Here is an 18,346-nt window from a genome sequence, read left to right on the forward strand (position 1 = left end):
TTGGAAAATAAGTTAACAGGTAACACTTGAGTTTTGGACCCCAAAAATAATGAAAATTATGTTTTCTGTGTTTTAAATAAATGCTTGTGAATGAAATCGTGTTTCTGTTTTTTTTTTCTAGTTGTACTCTAAATTGAATGTGTTGTGTTGTCGGAATCGATAGAGAAATAGGATATATCACCAATAGATGGCACTAGTTGCTTCTGTATGGATATTTTGATGGAATCTTTAGAAAAATATGAAGTATTATTTTTAATACATAATATGCATTTTATATATATATATATATATATATATATATATATATATATATACTTATAATGTTTTATATATGAATATAAAAAAGAATGTAGTTTAAATCTAAAAACTGAAACCGTGTCTATAAGCCATTATATAATGGACGAAGATCTGTAACGCTTGTTCTAAGCCAAAGAGTGCGTTTGCGTTATATTTTTTTAGAGAAGACCAAATGATTTAGTGAAGTGAACTATGAGTCTAACCCTGTGTGAATAAGAAAATTCCAGTGGAAACCTCTATGCAGTTAGCGGATTTTAAATGAATAAAACAATAAATAATACCTTTCATATAGCACGGCCTATCTGATGACATAATTATTCTCAAGCTGAATCAGATGACTTCAACTGCATCAAATTTCACAAACAAAAACATTTAAGCGGTTCAGCACTTATGCCCTATATAACCTAAACACCCCCTGGAAGACCCTATTCTGACATGTTCACGGTCAATGTCACCAGCCCTCCCACGATCAATTCCTCTTGTGACAAATGACAATCTGCACCTTTAGATAAGTCGTCAACAACAGCTGTAGTCGCAGCCAGGACCCCGTTCGGGAACCTCAAGACCGTCTGGTTCGAGGAGCGGCCAATAGAAAAATTCCGCTGTGCTGTTGCTAGCTAGTTTCGTGCTTTGTTGACCAATCAGCTTGTTGCTGGTGAAGGGAGGGCGCGTGAGCTGGAGGTAACAGTGTGCGCGAGAGCCCGAGTGCAAGGGAAGCCTTATCACGGAGGCACGGCTAAAGACTACATTTCCAAAATGCCGAATAAAACTAAAAAAGAGAAGGTAAAGTACAGATTACAATCATAACACATGTGTAATTAATGCGTATGAGAATTTGATGTACAACTATTATTCTGCAGCATTTGCTGGCGTTGTTTTTTTGTGAGTGAAGGCCGCGCTAGCCCGCTAAACGGGCGCATTTGTGCCTGCATATCTTAAGTCAAAACATTGACAGTTACATATTCACAAGAATTTTTAAATTACAAGAAAGCGTTTTCTTTAGCTCATCGTGACGTCTATTTAAAATATAAATCATATATGTTTGAGGGAATGCTCTTCGGTTGCTGTTTTACCCGGTGTTTGTTTTACAGATCAGTTTTCCATAGTGAGATTATGATCGTCCGTTAATATGTGAATACAGACGTATTAGTTGACAGATTGCAGCATAAGCTGGACACGCATACATGTCTCCTGCATGAGTCAATGTTTCAGTGGACAGGCTGTGGATGGGCTGTGGGCATCGTTATATAAACGCTCGATATATGAGTGGACAAGTTTGTCACTGTGTATATGATGCTGGACTTGTGTGAACTGAAATCATTTATTATTCCCAGATGGCAGTCAATGTTTTGTTTATGTCATTGCCTGATTCAAAATGTAGTTCAAATTGGGCTTTTTGGGTGTCACCACCTGTCATATCAACCCTGCAGCATGACCTGCCCACGATTTGACTTGCATATTGCAGACCGTCCCCTTTTAGATATAACAAAATGGGCTTTAAGATTGGAAAAAAAAAATCAAGAAGAGCTGCATTTATGACTCATATGTTCATTTATTGGTTCTTTTTGTGGTCGTTACAGGAACCAAGCAAATCTGTAAAAAGCACCACGAAAAACAGTAATGCCGGTGGTGGAAAGGATGCTGGAACTGACAATTCAGAAGAGGTAAAGATGACTATTAAAAACAAATCAGGTCTATAAAAAAACCTATTGCTCATAATGTGTTTGACTGTAGGGCTGCCTAGAGGATGTATTAGCACAAAAACTTGCTTGCTAAGTGTTGTAGCTGGGCTTTTTCACTTTCTCTTGGGCTTTCTCTTTCACTTTTTCTCTAAAATTCAATTTCATTGACTTCTACAAGGCAGTGTACATTTTGTGTAGTAATATGTGAAGTAATCTCTACACTTCCTGTTGATTCTGCTTGTTTTTTTGTTACATACAGACGTTTTTCCAAAAGCACGTTTGACTTGTCACTGGCATAGGTTTGCAGTACACACTGTTATGTTATGCTGAGGATAGGTAAAGGCCTTGCTATCTACCTTGCTTCTAGACATCCCCCATTTCTATTTCTGCTTTATTAACCAGTAAGATTGAAGTGTCTCTTTAAGTGGTGTTTTATTCTTCTATAAAAAACAATACAAGTCCCCTCTTAAAATGAGCAAATGAGCCTAGTCTGTAGGCCTGTATGTATGTTATTAAATCAAATAGCAGTAGCTTAAAATATATTTTTCAGATCAACTTAAGTAAACGGCAAGATACTGTATTGCTTCAACTGAACATTGCACAAAATTTGCACATTCAATCGCTCAAAAAATGCCCCAAATCAGTAGGCTATTTAATCATATTAAAAAAAAATCAATGATATAAATACCGTCTACATTAATGTATCTTCATGATGTTCATAAAAAGAAGTTTATTTCTTCAGGCGACTGATTAGTGTCCTCCACAGTTACCGTTTGAGGCAAATAGACTTGCAAACTCTTTTTACCGTAGAGTTGCCTTTTGATTTTTTTTAAATCATTGTTTCTATGGGATCCGTGTGCTGTCAGACTTGTTTATTAGACCCTAGTGAAGCATTCAGTGTGTTGAAGGAAAGGTTGTTTCATCTTTTATATTTTTTGCATCATTAGTGATTTGCTAGCTAGATAATTACATTTGTATGCATTTAGGTATTGAGTTGTAATCCCTCCCAGTGTGTGGTTGTATTGACATAATAGCTTGTCTCTGTACACCCTGTTAGAACTGAAATATATCACTGTTGTTCAAAGTGATACAGACAGAATCAACTGGCCGAGAGAGTGACGTAGCAGCGGGTGAAGTTTATTGATTTGGTCTATTTTAAGTCAGGCTCAGTCATGCAACCCCTGTGACTGAGGCCAGCTCTGCAATGCTATGGGCAGGCCTCAACATGTGTTTCACAGCGGCAGTCGTTACACACACACACACACATACACATACCGCTTGTTGCTTGGACAGCGAGTGTCGCTTTTTTCTTCATTAAAATCGTTCAATGCATGAAGGATTTTTCCATGAGGGCACACATAGTCGGTTTGGAAACATCACATGCATCTCATTTAACAATTTTCTACAGCTATCTGAACTGCTTCAGCCATGGTGCTAGTAATACATTGTGGTTTAGCATTGATTCTGTGTTCCTATAAATAAGAGATTGTTTTTGACATTTAATCAATGTCCTTCTGATCAAAAGCCGTGTGAACACTGTGTGATTTATTTATTTTTGCCTCAATTTCGCTGCCTGAGACTAATTTTGAGGATTGAATGTAAAATATTTATTTTGTCGTGGGGCAAAATTGGCCGTCTTGAATAGCTTAGTGAGACTGGCGGCCGATTAATTGCCTTTGCAATTAAACTTAGCCTCACATGAAGGTCAGGCAGTGTCAAAAATATTGTTTTAGGCTACGTCTACATTAATCCGGATACATTTGAAAACAACGTTTTTGTTTCCATACTAGGGTTTTAAAGCGTTTTCCAAAAGTTTCTCATCCAAACTGAAACGTCGAAAAATGCTAAATTCACCTCACAGCGCATGCGTAAAAGCTCACTGAGATGATACAGATGTAAAAGACATAATAAAGTTCTCATGCTATTCTTCTGATCATTTTATTTTGCCAAATATCTCGCCATTCACTGATGCAGTCATTAATGTTTGGTCTAAAACTCTGATGGTTTTCCACAGGACAGCAATTGCAAGTTAATTTTCTGTCATCTTTTTCAGGACTACGATATTAAGAGAGTATAAAGTAACACATTTTAGCAACTGTGTGGAAGTGAATAGCACATAACATGCACACTAGCGGCAATCTATAGGTTCAATATGCATCACATGACTAAACATGCGTCATCGTTTTCAAATACTTCAGTTTTCACGGTCCGCGCTACAACACGAAAACAGCGCTTTCGAATTTATCAGCTTGGGAAAGCGTTTTCAAAAAGCTAATTTTTCGCAGGACAAAAACACCATCTCAGTGTGGACGAAAGGCCAGAAGGGAGAGAAAAAGATGCGTTTTCAAAAGAAAACGTATTGGTCTGGACAAGGCCTTAGCTAATATATTTATATCACGTAGTCATTAAAGATGGCTGTTGTCGCACCACAGTCTGCCTTGGCTTTTGCACAAAATCTCACTGGGTTCATATCGTACAGCTTGACAAGCAACATTAGTAAAGGGCAGTCCCACTGTGGTAATACTGTAATTCTCACCTATGGTTTAAATGGTTTCTGTGATGCTCATCTTGCATTGAAGACATATTTATTTGATGGGTAGATCAGGCTACTCATGAATGTTTAATGCAGGCTGAATCTAGAAATGGTAATAAGGAGGTATGTGGGTTAGGTTAGTTGTGGACTTCAACTCCCATGGGTTAGGGAGGCAGATGTGTTGACTGATGTGGTGCGTTGCTTTGTGTTACAACAGTGGTTGCATAGGTGTTATACAATGTTTTGCCATTGGAAAATATTTGTTTATAGTTGTATGTATGTATGTGTATACTTGTCCTGCGAAAAATTAGCTTTTTGAAAACGCTTTCCCAAGCTGATAAATTCGAAAGCGCTGTTTTCGCGTTGTAGTGTGGACCTGAGAATTGATTGTAAATGTGGATAAAAACCACCTTAATTTACTCTAAACATCTATACTAGACATCGTCAGTCAACAGGGGCTCACTGTATATGTCAAAATAAATGTTCATTTTTTGTTTTACATGCTTCATTTATTGTTTTAATGTTATTGCCTAATTAATGTGTCCAATATGAGAAAAGAGAACAATGCCAAGGTTGAATTTGTAATGACTGTGTTTCTGCTCTCATTTCTGTTTTCGCTTTTCCTACTTGCATCCATTTTTTTTTTTACAAAATTAAAAAAAACAAAAAAAAACAAATTAGTTGCTATTCCTTATTACAATTAGGGCGTGAAATTAATTTCTCATAATGGGGAGTGATTTTCACCCTGCTTTTCTCAACTATTCCAGTAAATATAATCAGATGAAGCTCAATATCGTTTGGCAGATACTTTCTAACAATATGGTAAATCAGTTATGACGTATAATACAGATATGGATAAATAAGTTTTAATATGTATATAAAAGTGTAAACAAAACTGTAATTCAAGGCATAGAGGAATACTTGTTGATCTAGTGAAATGGAAAGAGAGATGTAACTTAACAGGTGCACTTTCTTGATGATGAAGTCAGCTGTTTTAAAGACACAATAAATCAAAAGGTTACACTTTATTTTAAGGTGTCATTGTTACAGTGTAATTATATATAAGTCCTGAGTAATATTAATTAACTACATGTACTTACTATAGGGTTAGGGTAGGAATAGGGTTTGGTTGAGGGTTAGTTGCATGCAATTATGCATAATTTACTTTTATAACTATGGTAAGTAATACATATAATTGCCTAAGTCATTTGAAAATGAAAATGACTTGGGCAATTATTTTAGGAGGGTGACAAAATGTAACAAGGACACTGTAAAATAAAGTGTTACCAATCATAATAGAGTTTATACGCTAGTGTACTCATAAAGTCGACGTTCACTTTTAGAAGATGCGCACACATTTAAAATTAAAAGTCTTTCTCTTCCGAGGAAGCAGACCCAAAATATTGATGACTCATCTAGCACTGATGGGTGTATCCAAATGTTTCTCCAATAAAATGCTCTCCAGAATGAGTGTTTCCCCTGCCTCTGACTTAGCAGGATTGCCTTTTTCTTATTTGTTGCATTATTTTGTTTCTCTGATTGTGTTTCCCATGAGAGGGCACTGGAGTCTGACCTTCTGTGACCAGAAGTGGTGAAATTGCATAGAATGGGATAATGTGCCCATTTTGATTCTGAACATTGTGTTTCCCCCCCCCCCCCCCCCAGGCCCAGCAGACAGCCAGCAAGCGTCCGAGCAACAGCACTCCACCTCCCACTCAGCTCAACAAAATTAAGTACTCAGGTGGGCCTCAGATTGTAAAGAAGGAGCGTCGACAGAGTTCATCACGATTCAACCTCAGCAAGAACCGGGAACTGCAGAAGCTTCCCACCATCAAAGGTAGAGACGACTCCAAACAGAACATAGCCCAACACAGTTCTTCTTTCTTTCTTGAAGATTTCTTGGAAATGATCAAATGATCTGTTGTTGTGTACGTATCACAATGAATGGTGCTAATTGTGTTAACTGTTAGAGGGCAGCCTTGCATGACCCGGGAATTATTTTTAAGTCTATTATTGTGCCAGATGGAGCTGTTTTTGAAGTGCGATTTGGATCCTGCAAATTTGGTAATTCATTTTGGAATTTATTTGGAGATCTTTTACTGTTGACGGTTATTTTTTCTCATCTTTAGATCTGAATCTTTCTCTCTTTTATACTCCTGTTCACGTTGTTCTGTCACAGTCTCAGTCAGGAAGAGTCCTTTCTGTCTGGCCACGCAGGGAGTTTAAGCACATGACAACTCGTAGACTGTAATTGGATCAGCAGTGCAAGTGTCTCTCTAAGTAGGACAGTGAAACCTTGCCACAGCTCACAATTTAGAGAGTTACACTCTAATCTTCAATCTAATTAAGCCTGTTACTTGCAGTTCATTTCTTAGAATCTGGTGTGGATTATACCTAAAAAGCTTATGGTTTAATTTATTCAGCACTACGTCGTCAGCTAATGTGATGTTTTCATTATATTAGGTACTGTTTACACCTGAACTTATCTATCTCAGGTGGTCATCTGATCACAAGTGGTCAGCTGAGAGAGAGAGAGTCATTTAAAATCCATTTCAAATGCCTCTTGTGACTGCATACATTATTTACTTTGTCATTGTGTTACTGCATGTTGGTAGTCCAAAAAAGTTGACCGGTTAACGCTTAGAAATGTAGCTGAAAACTTTTGTTGTGAATGAATGACAGGCAGGGCATCATGCTTCCTTTTTTCCCCAATGAGCACATGTGCTCCTAAATTTTACTTAAAAACTTTAGAGGCGCAATGAAAATGTCAAATAATGTAATTTTCTTTAATGAAGGATTGCAAGGAGAGGAGACCAAACTATTTCATTTATTAGAATACAAAAAGTATGTGTGTATATGCACACACACACACACACACACACACACACACACACACACACACACACACACACACACACACACACACACACACACACACACACACTCACACTCACACTCACACTCACTCACTCACTCACCGGCCACTTTATTAGGTATACCTGTTCAACTGCTTGGTAACGCAAATATCTAATCAGCCAATCACATGGGAACTCAATGCATTTAGGAGTGTGTACAATCAGTACGATCTGCTGAAGTGCAAACTGAGCATCAGAATGAGGAAGAAAGGTGATTTAAGTGACTTTGAACATGGTTTGGTTGTTGGAACCAGATGGGCAGGTGTGAGTATTTCAGAAACTGCTGATCTACTGGGATTTTCAGAGAATGGTCTGTAAAAGAGAAAATATCCAGTTCTGTCGGTGAAAATGCCTTGTTGATGCCAGAGGTCAGAGGAGAATGGCCAGACTGGTTCAGCTGATAGAAAGGCAACATTAACTCAAATAACCACTTGTTAAAACCGAGGTCTGCAGAAGAGCATCTCTAAACACACAACATGTCGAACCTTGAATAGATGAGCTACAGCAGCAGAAAACACACTGGTGTCACTCCTGTCAGATAAGAACAGGGAACTTGAGCTACAATTCACACAGACTCTCCAAAATTGGACAATAGAAGATTGGAAAAATGTTGCCTGGCCTGATGAGTCTCGATTTCTGCTGCAACATTCAGATGGTCGGGTCAGAATTTGGCGTTAACAACATGAAACAGGGTCCCCGCGGGTCCTTAAAAAGTCTTAATGTCTTAAATAAAATTTTCGCTTTTTAAGGTCTGAAAATGTCTTAAAATCTGAAATTTCCGATAAGGAGGTCTTAAATTTCACGCACGGACCTTAAATTTCTTGTAGGAGACAACGACACATTACAGACGGTGTTTACGACCGTTCATGCTTAGGGTTGCCAGATTTAAATAATTAAATTCCCAGTCAGAGCTTTTCTGTTAAAATAATATGTTTTCTACCCGGTCTTGTCAATAGTATCTGCCAACCATGCTCGTAACTACACTGCTGAAGAAGCGCGGGTGATCTGAAAACACAGACAAGTAAGCTGGAGTTCAGTGATCTTCATTTGAGATTTTCTACTTACATTAATTAAAGTGTCATTCAGTTGGTCTTTATTCTGTCACAAGCCGCTTGCGCTGTTTGTGCGACTAAATCTGCGATCAATACAGGCTGATATCCAGCAGTGTTTTTAATGTTGATCATATTATTGCATATTATTGCTATTTTGCAACGAAAGCCACGGCAGCACACAGTGGTGATTCGAGAACGAATTGTGAGATTCAATGACCCGTTCATAAATACAGCCACTTGCTTTGTTACCATAGATTGTGTTTGTTACTGAATGAATGAATGACTCGATGACGTATGACTCACTCATAAAGACAGTGACTTACCGCCACCTACTGGTGATTTTAATTTAATGTTTAAAAGTATCAGATAAGTCAGATAATTGGCAGAGGTATTTGTACACCATTGAGGACATATTTATGAATACAAATATTGATTTTAAATAATAAAATACATAAAGTACACATTGTCCCTTTAAACACCACAGCACACCTGAGTATTGTTGCTGATCATTTCTATCTCTTTATAACCACAGTGTACAGTCTTCTAATGGCTACTTCCAGCTGGATAACGCTCATGTTACAAAGCTCAAATCATCTCAAACTGGTTTCTTGAACATGTTCACTTCACTCAAACGGCCTCCACAGTCACCAGATCTCAGTCCACTAGAGCAGCTTTGGGATGTTGAGGAACGGGAGATTCATATGGATGTGCAGCGACAAATATTCAGCAACTGTGTGATGCGATCATGACAATATGGAGCAAAATCTCTGAGGAATGTTTCCAGCACCTTGTTGAATCTGTGCCATGAAGAATTACGGCAGTTGTGAAGGCAAAAGGGGGTCCAACACGGTACTAGCAAAGTGTACCTAATAAAGTGGCCGGTGTGTATGTATGTGTAGTCAACATTTGAAGTGGATCAAGACATGATCGGCTATTGTTGAAAATTCAAGGTTTTGATCCACTTTAAATGTTGACTACTGTATATAACTGCAGGAGATAAAATATGCACTCCTACAACCATCTACTACAATATAATAATATAAACACCAAAGTACTTTGTCATAATTCATCAGTGATGCACACCAGTGGTTTTGAGCCGAGGAAGGCAGTTGACTGTTGTTAGTGCCTAGTGTTTTAATAAATTATGCTCTGTTTTGAGAAGAGTTGCTCTTTACAGTTGTTATTATTACTATAATGTGAAATACCAGTTTGGGTAGAAATGTTTTCTCTTGTGGTAAAAGTAATTACTGCAGTGATTGTTGCAATGTGTTTTAGTTTTGGAGTTGTGCATCTACACGCTACAACAATGGTCTCTTAACCACGCTGTATCTTAAAATACTCTGGGTGTTAAATAATGCGTCATTAGCATTCTTGTGGAGCCTTGACCAATGCACGTATTCACCTTTCTATACGGGGTGCCAAACATATGTTTGCTTCAGAACAATGTCTGTGTGTTTGTTTCTGGCCCAGGCAACACTGATTCTGGTGGTCTGGCACTGTCTCTGGATGTCCACATGGCAAACAAACAGAGGAAGCATGGAGATCTCCCTTTTCCTGTCTTTGTGTGAGAACTAAGCCAAACTAGCTCAGTGTTTATCTAGGAATTCCTTTAAAGAGAGTGATTTTACTTCAGTATCTGCCATGATGCCAGCTTGGATGGCAAAAATCTGTGTGAACCAGTGAAATTTAACGTTTTTCTTAATTTAATTTCATGATGGCAGCAGAAAAAAATATACTGATTTAACACTATGCTACATTTAAAAATAAGTATATTATCCAATTAGACCTGTCTTTTTATCTTTTGTTTTTAATTATGACTATACTCGAAGTACCGGTACTGTTTAGGTTACTAGTGTTTTGAATAGGCATGTAGGCAGAAGTAATATTCATTATGAATTAGAATGAAAGACTTAAAGGTGCTATATGTATTTTTTAGCGGCCTCTATCGGTGATGTTTCAGATTGCAACCAATTTTTACAAGAGCGCTCGTGCTCTTGCGCATGCTCGAACACAAGAGCGAGCACTCATGGTACCGGCCACACTAAGACTTTCAACACACCGGAGAAAGCATCACACAACATGCTGGAAACTCATGTAAACTCCCACTGCAACGTCACAATAATAGGCTACTTTTATCAGCTTGACGTTGAACTAATGCTCCATGCTCGTACCATGATAACGTTACATTTGTGGTGTTATCTAGCATAATGCATTTCACTAACTATTCGTGTATCTTTCACAATCAGCAATGTCAACATAGGTGAATGTATAATATGATAACGAAAACGGTTAGTTAACTAGACTGAACAATTTCAGTGTAACAGTAAGATCGTAGGAAGTAACATTACTGTACCGAACGTGTCTGGAAATGTGTATTATAAACAATATGATAGTTGTGGGATGAGTGACGTTAGTAGATCTAGTACATAAAATAAAAGTTACATCCTAAAGCACCTACTTTTTGTTATCCTGGAACAGTCTTTTGTATTCATTTCATGTCTCATATATGTTGTAGTTTACCTTGCTATTTCATTACAGTTTACCATTATTTCAAATTCAGCATATCTGAAAACTTGTAATTTATCACAATAAAAATAGCGGAGGTCTCTCCATAATTCAAACGCTCTGCCGATGTTGATCCGTGTTTTCGTCCTAAGTCGATCCGATTGACGTTTGGCCTGACGTTTACAATTTTGTTTTGTTTTTTATATTTATGTGGAGTTTGTGTTGGAGTGTGTGTTGTCAGGGTGTCCGCGGGTCCTTAAAAAGTCTTAAAAAGTCTTAAATTAGATTTGAAAAATGTATGGCCTTAAAAAGTCTTAAAAAGTCTTATTTTTACTTATGAAAGGTCTTAAATTTTCGATGGCAATTTGAGTTAGACATATCTAAATGTTTTCCAAATTAAAACTATCTAATTAGCGTACTTTTTTATTTACTATTCGTTCTTTGTGGATTTGCTCGTTCACGTGACATTTCGCGTCACATTCGCGCCAGCATTATGTCTGTCTCCTGCACACGAAACAGCAGGAGAGGAGAAGAAAGCTGGTTAATTTCAGTTCAATTGTAAGTTCATTCTTTATGTGCGTAGTGGTGTGCGATGTGTATTGTCTATTATGATATTGTAATCATTGTTTTACTTTAACGTTAACTATGTACGAGGGCGCACTGCGAGCTGACATCGCATTTGTCTCTCATGCTTGCTTTCACTGCGTGACAGTGCAGTTATAGGTATGTTCCCTAATAGACGTATAAAGTTTTTGTATTTTATATATCATATGTTGTTATCATACAATATTACATCAGCAAGAGGGCTGTTTTCCCGTGCACAATAATAAATATGATATTTTATATAACAGTTAAATTAACATTGTTACATTTTATAAACAATATTGTCAATATTGTTTGTTTTCCCTTTATTTCGCTGACGATAATTTCAAAATGAAACCGTAGCAGAGTCTCAGCGATGATCAGAGTCAAAGACAGCGATGATTTCTTGACTGAAATCCGCGTTTTGAACGAATCATTTTAACGATTCAATGAACAATCAGTTGCAGTTCCTGAATGAATCAACCGTTTGAACAAATCGTTTGAATGAATGACTCCCTGAGACAGTGACTTGCCGCCACCTACTGGCGGTTTTAGTTTCACATTTAAAGTACCCTGTAATTAAAATGTTACAATTAGAAATCAGTTAATATTTAAATATTGAATTAAGAATTGAAAGAATTGAATATATCATAGCTTTATTTATGCAATTGTAAATGGAGTATAAATATATTAATGCCAGTTCTGATGCTGCTTCTGTGTCTCCTCTGCACTGCAAAGATGGATTTTGATTTAATGATTTAATTTAACTGGTAACAGTGGTATTGTGTTATTATTCTAATATAATTTAATTTGAATGTTAGAATTTGACATAAAAGGTGATGCATACCTCTAAGTAAAAAAAAAAAAAAAAAAGGTCCATATATGGATGAAAATGCCCCTGGAACTCAATTTAAGGTTGCAAATATTTAAGGTTAAAATTAAAATGTTAATTTCTTTCACTGCTGTGAACTGACCACTGCATAGAATATAAAAATATGAATATCTTCGTGAGTCAGCTGTCAACAACAGGCCTAAACCAGCCATGGTACCAGTACACAAACACAATCAGTAAAATATCATCTAATTATCATCAACAAAACTTTGAAAATATTGAGACATATTTTTGTCAATATTGCGCACCCCTAATGTAAGGTATTAATTTTGATTTCTTCAGGTCTTAAAAAGGTCTTAAAAAGCCTTAAATTTGACTTTAAAAAGTGTGCAGATACCCTGGTTGTGCTGGAGGCAGGTCGTGTTTGGGTGTTATCAGACTCCATGTGGTCAGCTGCAGTGCCGTTGCATAGACTGTATATAAAAAGGAGAGAGGCTCGGGAGCGCGCATGCACGTCACATCCGATGGCTTTCGCAGAAAATCCGACCCGGAGACTTCACATAGAAATAGGAATACTGGCCTTCAGAGGTAATAGCAAAACCCGACAAGTGGATCATTGTAATGTGTGATTACAACCCCTTCACACACAGGCAATAAAAAAGGATTCATTTTAGAAGAAAAGTTACATATAGCACCTTTAATGATTGGAATGGACTAAAAGTTGATACAGGAAGAGACAGAATGTAGACGACACCATGTATAATTGATTTGTGCATGCATTGTGGCAGTGTGCGCAAGTAGATCATTTCTTGCTTATCTCTGTTCTCTTTTTTTCAACATGAGTGGATTACGTAAGTTTCGAGATGACATATTTTAACAGGCTTTCGAATGAGTGCTTGCATATATTTTCACCGTTTTGTGAAGAACATTGTGCATCACGCGGTGGTTGCCTGCAGCAGCATGATCTCAGTGCACCACACAGATGTGCAGGCGGTAGAAACACTGCTCATTGTGTGAGGCGTACAACACTGTCACCGAACCATCATTCTGACTGCTGAAGATTTTAAACTTACAATTACTTGTGCTAAGATATTGCTAGGGGAAATATGAAACAGTATTTATCAAATGCCTATTGCAGGTTTGGTGTGCAGTGTTATCAAACTGCATTTCAACTCCTTTATTTCAGCTGCATACCTTTTTAAATATAATAGTTTATTTAATTATTAATGCATTAGGTTAATATTCAATATGTAGTTAATGCATTTTTGAGACAGAACGTTTTAAAAAAATTTGCATTTAAAATGTGGTTTAAGTAATGGATAATCCAGGGCTAGCTGTGCATTAAATGATTTTAATGCATGACGTGGAGGCAAAGAACGGAACGATGCGAAGCTGATAAAGAGAGAGAGAGAGAGAGGAAGAGAGATTCATACCTGCATCTGTTCAGCGTTTCTCTCTCTCTCTCTCTCTCTCTCTCTCTCTCTCTCTCTCTCTCTCTCTCTCTCTCTCTCTCTCTCTCTCTCTCTCTCTCTCTCTCTCTCTCTCTCTCTCTCTCTCTCTCTCTCTCTCTCTCTCTCTCTCTCTATTAACAATGAAACTGTGAGTCTGATAACTTTAAAATAGCGATGTAACCCCCTCGTTGCTGAGAAATATAATTTCGTAGCAAAGCTATTTTATTACTAAAAGTCGTGGGGCAGCGTTGATAAGTTTCTGTGCTCCTGAATGTTTCTGTGTGTGTGCAGCGTGATCTCCGCTCTGTGTGGGAGTGACATATGCGTATGTGTGCTTCAATGAAAACAGCGCATTAAAGAGGTGGTTCAGAATTTTGGACATCGGGCCTCATTTCCAAGTTAGCCTTAGTGTTATTTATCAGTGGAGACAGTTTTCAAAAATTTTCATCCAGTCGTTCCAGTTGCATAGTTTGCCGGTGCTAGGCTAGCACCGAGTCAATGGTAACTGCTAGCCTGCCATTAAAAACTGTTTTACCCACTCCACAGTACACCAAAAGCAAATAAATTATAACGCCAGACTATCGATGTAAATGTCTGTTGAGGGAATAATGTTAGAAATCAAAGTTGGCAGCACTATGATAATACACCACCTTTCAATAAATGTATACATTTATCAAAACTGTATTATTGTATTAATTTTACAATGGCTTTAAATGTAGTGCATCCAATCAAAGTCAACTTTTTGTGCTCTGAAATGGTGTACTAATCAAATATTATGTGACAATTATTTTTTTTAAAAACTTTCTTTTTTTTTAAATGCATGTTGGTCTGGCTGTGGTCTAGTGTGACTGAACGAACACTGAGATAAAGATGTCCTGCTCTAGGGTTAGTGATTTGCCTGTGGAGGTTAATTCCCAGTCTTATGACTGTCTGGTTATGCTAAAAACAGGGCCATTTTTATAAATGCAGCTATTTTTTTTGTAAACATCTTTTATGTAAAATATCTTCTTCAGGACCGTACTAAATAAAAAAAAAAAATGACATGCATTTTGTATGATCCCTCTTATTTTGTTAAAATAATTAACATTTTGCACATTCTGCAAGGTGTATGACTCTCCATGACTAAAGCGAGACAATAGCCGTATTCGCACGGGATTAGGGACTGTTCGTTTTTTATTTAAGGGGCTATCGGAGGAGTTTTGGGATCTATAGTCAAAATAGACTTGACCCTCCCTTCGCCAGCAATACATTTTTCTATGACCCTCCAAAATGATTGTGAAAAAAGGCATGACCCTCCCCGATAATTTATTGATTACTTCGGTACTGGTTTGCGCTAAAATACACACAATTATCTCTCTGACACACACACACACACATTTTTTAATAATCTTAAAATGAAAATGTTCTCAATTGACGCCTTTCCCGTCGTCCAATGTAATCCACTGCTCGCCTGTTCGTCAATATATTAAAACTGGTATCCCATATTCGGGATTCAGTATGCAGTCCCGGAACTAGGGCTGTTGTAACGATATATGTGATATGAAACCAAAATCGCGGCATGAGAATGCAGAATCGCGACACATCCCTTCCAACTCCCAGAGTTATAATAAAGGAGTCCAGACATTAGAAAAATATCAGTCTACACATGCGCTTTATATTTAATATAAGGGAAATACAGACGCGTTACGGACGTGACACAAACATCTTTAACTTTTAGGTGGCAAAATATTTTTATATTAAACCAAAAGTAATTCTACCCACCGGATGAAGATACATCCGGTGTAGAACATAAAATACATCCACAGAACATAAAATATTCATTTTATTTTATTTTTCGTGTTCGCATTTATGAAGGACAAAATAATGTTACGGACGTGACCGTTCTGGAAGCGGCACTAAAAGACTGATTTAAAACTTTCACAAAGACCTCAAACACAAAGCCTTTCTTTAAAGTGAATATAGTTTTGTATATTAATTGTATCTTAATTTTAATCAATGTTTCATCAACCAATTGCCTGGATTTAATAAATAACGAATTGAATTCAAAACGAAAGAAAACAGACTTCTCTCTGCTTATGTAACCCGTATGAAATGTGCATTTCTCTCGGGCGCGTTCACTACTGCGAAGATCGCGAGTCAGTATCGTCAACTTCATCTTTGCAGCCGACACTGACTCAGAAAACTCTTGTTAAACAATTAAAATGTCTCCTTGCTATATTTGACATATTCATAATCATTGCTTTTGCCGGTTCTTTGTGACAGCTTTATTGGCAGCGCCACCCTTACATGTTACATGAACGCGTCATCACCCTGGTTTTGTTGGGTCAGACCCATCTGCTAGCGATGGGGGGCCGAGACTGAGAGAGCTACATGGGAAAATATGCACCAAACAAGCCACTTTGAAATTTTGCTCTTTTCATGAATACAAAAGTTGGGTGACCCTCCCCCTAGACCCTAGGGGTGGGCAAACTACGGCCCGTTAGGCTGTTTAATCCGGCCGGTCGAGTATTTTAAAAATTGTCTTAAAGATTCCTGCAATACTTTGCGTTATATATATAAATTTGTTATTAAGTCTAGGCTACACAAATTCATGTTTGCTTCAGTCTTGTTATAATCAGATTCATCGCGTTCTTTATCTTCAATCCGCAGTGGCGCCGAGCACGTCAGAAACCGAGGACAGGGTGTGTGTGTGTTCATCTGAGCCTCATTGGTCTGTCACTGCTCGTCAATGTCAGAATATTTGAGATGACCAATCAAATGAAAGTAGGCGGGTTTAATGTTCACAGACGCTGCTGAGCGCGAATTTTAACAGAGCGACTCGACAAGCTTCAGTTTACGGTCAAGTGTGCGATAAGCTGTAAGTAGCTAAACTAAACATGTCATATTTGACCGTTTTTTAGATCATAAATGTTAAACGAATCACAAAAATAATCAGGCAAACTAATAAACTTTTGTCTAATAAACCAATTTGAACTGAAAATAGCCCGCCGCCTATGTAACGTGACTCATGTAATGTAGCCTAATAATTAGTTTACTGTCATTGTGAGGGACAAAGACACGACACATTAACAAAGCTGTTTTCATCATGTTAGGCACAAGATTAACAATAAATGTGTACATATTGAGAATAAATATAAAGTTTGTAGCCTTCAGTAAATTAAAAAAGCTCCGCTTTAGGAGGGGAAGAGACAGGGCAAGATGAGGAGACTGAGAGAAAAAGAAAGGGTGATGGAGATGAGAGTGCAGGTATTGACAAATAATCTACTGCCCGCTAACATGGTTTTAAAGCTATTTCTTATCCTTTTTTTGCCCTTCAAACGTCTTGAAATGCACATATCAGAGAAATAAAAAATTTGAACCCCCTAACAACCTCAAATTTAGGACCTATTTGATTATAAAGCCCTGTATTAGGCTTATTCATCAATCATGAATGTGTAGCCTATATCGTGAATGAATTTAATAAAGTTATTTACCTAGCTTTCCGAGTCGCTTTCAGTAAATGAACGAGTCTGAGAAAATGATTCATAGGCTAAAAATCAACCTATCAGTTGACCCATATGTTTACTTTCTTCACTGACAGACAAAAATGAAAAGCCTATATCAGTCAAAGCTCAGCTTTAGGAGGGGAAGATAAAAACAGAGAAAATAGTGTGATGCTGCTAAGGAGAGAAACATAATCAGCTGCCCACTGGTTATCCAATTTTTTTGGCCTTCAAAACATCTTAAAATGCACATATGTAGATATGTGGAAATCAAAATTTTCTTGGGGGAAACTTTCCAAACCCCCTAACTAGCCTACCTAACATTCAGGACCTCAGGGATTATAAAACCCCGTCATATGCATGTTAATGAAACTAGTTAATGGTGAGCATTAGACCCTAAACTAAAGTGTTACTTTTTTTTAAATCATACCCTCATTGGGGGCCGAGCCCACCTAAAACGAAAATCGTAGAATCGCCCCTGTTTATAGCATAAATTAATTGTCAGAACGTTGTCTCTCAGTTGTTGAATGTCGCGCAGACATTGCCACAACGTAAATGTGTTTGCTGCTACTGGGCCGGCCCTCTGTCAAGTTTTAAAACCCAGTGTGGCCGGATATGATGTCAATAGGCTATTGCTTGGAAATGTCTTGTCGTTATTATAGGTCTAGCTGTATGATATCATAAACAGAATAATGTTCTTTACCGCATGCTGCTAAACATGAGATTCATCTCCATCTAATCATTCCTTTTGTTTTCGCTCTTCTGATGATTTTCAGCTTTCTCTTTCTGCAAATTGTATAGTTGTATGGTGTATAGCGATATGACCCAGCACCCAAAATACTATCAAAACACTCCATTCTTCGCGAAAGATGGATAAAAAGGCACACAGGAAACATAAAAACCTTGAAAAAATTATATATACGAAATATTCCAAAATATTAAAATACATTGCTTGATATTTGATATCCTATCGAATTAGATTTTTCTCAAAAGTGACAGCCCTAATGCACACGAG

At 37.4% G+C, this 18,346-nt stretch overlaps 1 protein-coding gene across 2 annotated transcripts in view; it reads left to right on the forward strand.

The window, feature by feature from the left end:
- The first annotated feature begins 928 nt into the window (after positions 1-928).
- Positions 929-18,346, forward strand: part of ppp2r5d (protein phosphatase 2, regulatory subunit B', delta) — a 57,605-nt gene continuing 40,187 nt past the window's right edge. The window contains exons 1-3 of one of the 2 annotated variants that reach the window (XM_056249982.1): positions 929-1,080; positions 1,878-1,961; positions 6,178-6,349. In XM_056249982.1, the coding sequence (XP_056105957.1) occupies positions 1,054-1,080; positions 1,878-1,961; positions 6,178-6,349 (283 nt within the window). In that variant the 5' untranslated portion in view covers positions 929-1,053. The remainder of the gene's footprint in view (positions 1,081-1,877; positions 1,962-6,177; positions 6,350-18,346) is intronic. The other variant, XM_056249976.1, reaches the window with a different exon arrangement.

The sequence above is a fragment of the Rhinichthys klamathensis genome, unplaced genomic scaffold (genome assembly GCF_029890125.1).
Source record: "Rhinichthys klamathensis goyatoka isolate OS25496 unplaced genomic scaffold, OSU_Roscu_1.1 h1tg000003l_1, whole genome shotgun sequence".
Lineage (NCBI taxonomy): Eukaryota > Metazoa > Chordata > Actinopteri > Cypriniformes > Leuciscidae > Rhinichthys > Rhinichthys klamathensis.